This window comes from Habropoda laboriosa, unplaced genomic scaffold (assembly GCF_001263275.1).
Source record: "Habropoda laboriosa isolate 0110345459 unplaced genomic scaffold, ASM126327v1 scaffold983, whole genome shotgun sequence".
NCBI lineage: Eukaryota > Metazoa > Arthropoda > Insecta > Hymenoptera > Apidae > Habropoda > Habropoda laboriosa.
The window spans coordinates 45,076-51,831 of NW_017101081.1; the positions used below are offsets into that span (position 1 = coordinate 45,076).

Below are 6,756 nucleotides of genomic sequence, written 5' to 3' on the forward strand. Positions count from 1 at the left end.
TAATTACTATATAGAGTGTTTCACATCATGTAGGATGTACTTCAATGGTGAACGAAGAACACAAAACAATGAAAAAGGTTCGTATAAATATGTGTCCCATTGGACCTTGTTTCTGAGTTATAATCATTTTTCTACTCCAATAATTCTTAATGACAAATTGATTCTGCGATACATCTGTACACAATGCATGATAATTTCTTGGTAATTCGTTAAGTTGTGTGTTAGAAGTGATAATGAATAAGTATTCAAATCAAGAAATAACAGACATGCATTTTATGTATGCACTCGTAGAATGTAATTCCGTCAAAACAAGATATCTACACACATATCATTCACCTAATGAACATTTGCCAGATAAAAAAGCATTTTAGAAATTACATGAAGTTACATATTACTAGAGTACAAATATAGGTATAGCTTGGGACTAGGATCAAATAGGGTACATGTTTATATGAAGTTTTTTCATTAGTTTTGTATCCCATGTTCACCGCTGAAGTGGATCCTGTATGTTGAGAAACACCCTATGTATTAGAAGATTATATCATGAAATTTTACAAAGTGAAATTATATTGTTTCAGAGCACAGTTAGAAAAACAGAAGGCTCAAAATAAGGGAAAAGAATCATAATTAAAGTACCAATTGGATGTTGTTATTCATAAGAATAAATATATATTGATTTATTAAGAGTTTGCGTACATTTAAATTTCATATACACACCCACGCACGCACACGCATACACTGATAAATTTTTATTAATTGTGAAATGTAATATCTTTTCATAAACATTTGTACAAAACTTAAAACATTAAATATAAATGTATGTAGAGACTTCTAGTATGTGTAATGTACATCATACAACTCATAAGAGTCATGTCTTACTGAGAAAAATACTTGGCACCCTATTGTAAATATGTAATCAGGTACACAGTCTGTTTTTGAAAATTTTATATAGTTCTACATTGTCAATTCAACAAATTTGGTACATATGGCACATCAATTCCTTTTTGACTAAAATATATTTTAATAAGTAACAACTTCTAATATTCATAATTTGAATATTTTACTGGATTCAAAAACGGAATTGAGTTGTTCTTTCATTAATAAATTAAAAGAGGAACAACATTATAAAAGAACTGTATTATTATGACTTAATCTACATGAAATTAACAGTTGCGATGCTAAAACATCTAATATCTGGAGATTTAAGTCTATGTTGATTTTTTTTACTTCATAAGAATCAAGTAGATACTTCAGAATGTTTAACGTATCATCCTCACCAAATATTAATTTTACATCATTTGGAATTTTAAGTAATAGTTCTTGCAACAGTCTTTCTTTCAATTGTGACAGTGGTTCTTTGGAAAGTTCGTTTTGTACATTGTGAAAAAGTGACTTATTACCCAAATGGTCAAAAATTCGTAAAGCAGCAATCTGCAAATCATATTAAATTTGTAATTTAACATATATAGTACATAATAATAAATGATAAAGTAATATAAATCATTACATGTAATATAGGTTCAGTAACATTTCCAAAGAGTAACTTCATCCATCTAACAACTGCCTCTTGTTGTAAGGTATTATTACTTCCAATTCCTGCTAATAATTCACAGATAATGTCTACACCAACACTTGTTAATATTAGATGTGAATCCAAATCATCATCTTCTAAAAAAAAAAAAGAAGAGTAAAATATTTAATGTGTATATATAAATACACATAGTGCTGTACAACGAAACATTTTATATATAAAATCTGAATATTTTTACCTTCATAAGAACTCTTTACAGTTTCCCACCAATGAGTTAACAGTGCAGAATCATTGGTACTCTCCATTGAATCAACAGCTTCATAAGCCGTATCCACAGAAGAATATTCTATTCTTTCAGCTATTAAATGTTGAAGTTTAGCTGCTAAACTTTTCTGTTATAACAGAGTGAAATGTTTATATGCATTTCAACAATTTTTCAGTCTGATTTAATATAAACTACAAAAATTACTAACGTTTTTTTAATGTTTCTATTAAAATCTATGTTTAATTACCGATTTAATGTCCTCGACAAACCTCCATGGTATATCAGCTAAAGGCATTAATGTAGGTAATGGAACATTTTCTTCTTCTTGTTCAATTTCGAAACCTGGAACAACTGTTCTTAAGGTGTTAAAAACACCACTTACTGTTTTAACCAAAAATTTGTCAAATCGTGGTGCGATTACATCTGCCTTTTTATTAGTATTACTATTTGGGCGTAAGAAATGTCGTAATTGCGATGGACATTCATTAGCTAAACGCGTAGTTAAGGTTTTTAAATAATTCTCTAATTCAACACGACCACCTTCTGGTAACACCAAGTTTAACATAATAGACGCTAATTCTGGGATCTGTAAATTTTACATTATACGAAATGAAATAAAAAAAGCAACAAAATATTTAATAAAATCAGTACATATTAAATTCACCTCTTGTAGACTAGCATGTAACTGTGCAAAATCGCGATATTGTCTTCTAACAGTAGCAGTTGTAGTTTCAAATAAATCAACTCCACGTTGTTCCACATCATCAAATTGAATGCAATAAAGTAATTGTTGTGAGCCATCAAGAGCTGTATGAAACTCTGTCCAAGGAATAGACAAATTTGTAAATTGACTACCTTCGTATATTACATAAGATTTTTCCTCCACATGTCTAAAATATATAATATAAGAACATACTTGATTTATTATTAAAATTAAAAAATATGAATACTCACAAAGGTGTATTTACAGTTGACTTTTGTTGCAATACAGTTCTAAGTCTAGCAATTGTTGTAGCGAAATCTGTAGGTTCTTCATATATTGGAGATATTTTATCCTCTTCAACTTCTGAATCTATCTCTGTCATACTTTGACCCCAAAGACCTCTATGTTCTGTAGTTAAATTATTTAAACATAAGATAGGTTTCTTATCATTTATAGATAATGAGGTATTTTTATCTTCAGTTGAAGATTTTATAGATGATCCAGGTTTTGGTTTAGATAGTGGACATGGAATCACAGCTGCTGTTGCAGATGTTATACCATCCCCCAGAGCATTAGATATAAATTTCTGAATTAACCACTTAATTAGTTTACAATAATTGATTTATAAAAAATAAACTAAACTTTCTAAAAATGGGAACATACTTTTACATGTGATACATTTTCTTCCTGTTTACTTTGAAGTTCTGCAACATTTTTTGGTAGAGGTTGCAGCAAATCTAATAAATTATGAAATAGCCAATTTGGACAACTTATTGTTTCAATAATTGTTAATAATCTTTTTGCTAAGATAGATAATAATAGTTTGCATGGTAATGAACTTGTTAACTCCCATTGTAGAAATTCTTGTGCTAGGATAGTAACAATTCGATGAAGCATATGTGCTAATGCTGGTATATTACAAGAACCAGGATGTAAACACTTGAATGCTTCTTCTATATTTGGTGCAGTTCCTTTCTCTACCCGGCGTAATGCTCTATAATATAATTTATTAACTCTGAATAATAAATTACTGTACAAAAATGTATATTAGATATCATACCTGTGATATTCTTTTAAATGTAATAAGAACACATGAGACATCTTATGAGTAAGTTTTACTTTGTCTATTAAACTGAATCTAGAAAACAGTTTGGTCAGTAATTTTTTTAGTAACTCTTGTGCTTCATGAGGGAATAATTTATCATGGCTGATTGATGTATACCAAGCGTTTACATATTTCAAGTTTATTTCTTGTACTAAATTATTTATTTCTACTGCTTTCCTTCTTCTTAAAGAAATATCCTTTACATTTGATGTAACTGACTTTTTCTCTCTTTTCTTTTTATTAGACATTTGCATGGAATTTGTGCCTGTATTTATTTTTGTCTTATTTTCATGTTTATTATTATATTTACCCTTTTTTTCTGAATCGTATAAGTTTAGATTATTTACTAACTTCTGATATAACCAGTTATTAAGAAATTGTATATTAAGTGGATTATTTGCTTTTATTGCAAATTGAAATAAAAAACAACTGAGCCATACTGATATTACTATGATAAAAATAGCCCATGAAATAAAAATATATATTTGTAATGGTGTAAGACTAGCCCATTCTTGTATAATTATAGACAACAATACGCATGATATACTTAAAATCAACAATATCTGGTTCAACCAGCTCATTGGTATAACTTTTCTCATTGTAAACATAATATAAGAATACTACTTTTACCATTACATTTTGTGCCAATATAATATAAATCTGAAAAAAATGTTTTCGTTCCTTTAAAACCAACTATATTATTTAATATAAAAATAGTGTTCAATTTTTTTCTTATTCTAATGAATTTTGTTTAAAAGTAATATACAATATTATGTGCAAAATATTATGAATAGCAGTTATAATACTGTATATAAGTTGTAAAAATAAAAGAAAAGTACTGTATTGTTAAAAATCACATGTTTTTAAGAAATTAAGCATGGACAAAATTCTAATTTTTGTTTCAAAGAACAATTATGTTTCATTAATATTATCTTAATTGTTTACATAACATACCTTATATTCCTAAAACATTTCCATATTACTTATACTGACATATTGATGTTTTACAATGTAACCTTAGCATCTTTGATTCCTATTCGAATTCGATCATCAAATTTGTTCATGAACGTTAATTGTCTCATATAAATACATGAATAATTACTGTTTATTAACTTATTCTCTTTGCACTCGTTTGCACTTGAATTTCCAAAAACATTTTATTTTCTTTTTTATTACACGGTAACATAAATTACATCTTAAAAAGAACGGCGATCTTTTTCTTTAACATCACTTTATTATTTTCATTTAATACGGTGCACATGACTGTACCTATCATTGTAACTTTTTCATGATAACCAATATTTTATCCAAGATAGTTTGATAAATTGCACTTGAATAAATTCTTTATGTGACAAAACTTACGTGTCACTGTTCTTGAAATAGAGGTTACGTGAGTAATACTTTGGCTTTTTGTTGATAAAGGAACGCGTTAACATATGCGCCGTTATGACATGCGTGTATGTATAGAGACATGAAAAATGATAAAATATATACCATATGGACACACGCGTTAATTATACTCTTTAATATAAACACTAGAAGAATGTTTAATTCATAAATTGTAGTTTTATATACATACATACATATAGTTGACATATATTTCAAAAATGTTTGAAAATTTTCTACATACATGCTTTGCCTTATAAGTTTGTATTATCATATGAATAAAATTATGTCATTATATTGTTATAAATCGAGAAAATATTAGGTTGAGTTGAATTGTAATAATTTATAATAATGCTTTAAAACATACATTATTTAAAAATGTAGTAATATTTATGTTATAATAGTCTTTAGATTGTAATATTTAAAGCTTATTGTAGTTCTAATTTTCATGTTACCATTTGAAATGTTCGGAGTAGCTAATTTAAACTGCAGAATATTCAATGTACTGTTACGCTATCGCGTGAACGTAGCTTTAAACACTTGTCGTGCATGTTCGTGAATATAGCTTTAGCATGGCTTAGTCTAAATCTAAATAGAGAGATTGACGCGCACAGCTGAAGCGCAATTTGAATTGTCAATAACGTATTGTGATGCCCGGTTTGCTCCAATTCCTCGAAACTAGGAGCAGATACTGGGGTATCACTGAGTTAAAACACTTAAGGATCGTCGTTGCGTGAAACAGAACTTTATTTAACAGAGATTTCTGATGATACGTGACGTGCGCGTGGTAGAACGGAGAATGAATGCGGATAAGGAGAAAATAGGGCTACATATTTAAGGGTTCTGGAAAGATGGACTTTGGGTTGTGACTATGCAGGAGAGTTGAGAGGACAGTTGGAAGGTGAAGAGTCGAGTATGAGTATGACTAGTTGTGAATACAGATAAAACTAAGGACTAAGAATGAAAATATTTGAGGGTGTAACACCCCTTCGCTTAGATTGAAGATATTGCCTCATTTCAGGCAGTATCTTCATTACATATTTGTTGGTTTATTTCTTGTTCGTGTTGAACTCATTAACATCCGCCTAATATCTGTTAAATCTATTTAAGAAGGTGAATTAAGACGCACTATGGGGATATTTTCGTGTCTCGTTGTAGTTTCTATATAATTTTTTGGTTTGTTGTGATTGCCTATTGTTTCGGTCCTTTTATCTATTTCTGGTATACTTAATTCTTCTAAGTTTACATGGCGTAAATTGTTGATAAGTTTTGTGTAATAGGTTCATTTTTCTGCGCCTTCTATTTTATATATATATTTCGATTGATAATGTTGATTTTCTCTTTATAATCTTATATTAACTTATCATTTTTCTAAAGCTACTTTTAATATCTAAGTTTGATTTTTTTTTTAAGTAGATCTACATTATGTTTATTGTTCTTATGTACTAGATCTATCTCGCGATTATTATACTTAACGTCTTTGTCGCTCATTGTTCCAAAAATAAATTTTGCTTACATCCCCTGTAAAATCGAATATACCACGGCGTGTTCGCTTTGACTAAGGGAGTTCGTAGCCTGCTGAAGGGAATAATCGCTGGCGATTCTTCTTGGCTTGCAGCAGGGATCTTTCCAATTGATATATGGTCCTAAGATGCTGACCATCGATGCCCAATCATTTCCGTGATGCCTTCTTTGATGTGGGCCTCTTGTCGGATCAGGTCCTCAAGCGGCAGGTAGCTTACCAATTTTTACTGCTTGGTGAACAA

General features: G+C 29.4%; 2 protein-coding genes across 2 annotated transcripts in view; one reads left to right on the forward strand and one right to left on the reverse strand.

The window, feature by feature from the left end:
• The window catches only part of LOC108578012 (26S proteasome complex subunit DSS1), a 1,460-nt gene extending 545 nt beyond the window's left edge, over positions 1–915 (forward strand). Inside the window, exon 3 of the mRNA XM_017941257.1 lies at positions 579–915. Coding sequence (XP_017796746.1) covers positions 579–627 — 49 coding nt within the window. The 3' untranslated portion in view covers positions 628–915. The remainder of the gene's footprint in view (positions 1–578) is intronic.
• Positions 916–1,122: 207 nt separating this feature from the next.
• Positions 1,123–4,212, reverse strand: LOC108578004. Its single transcript, XM_017941248.1, has 8 exons — positions 3,560–4,212; positions 3,163–3,493; positions 2,751–3,085; positions 2,461–2,686; positions 2,044–2,382; positions 1,770–1,923; positions 1,508–1,668; positions 1,123–1,431 (listed from the first exon to the last, which is right to left on the reverse strand). Exons 1-8 carry the CDS (start codon positions 4,210–4,212, stop codon positions 1,123–1,125), a joined length of 2,508 nt encoding a protein of 835 aa, XP_017796737.1.
• Between the last annotated feature and the right edge of the window lie 2,544 nt (positions 4,213–6,756).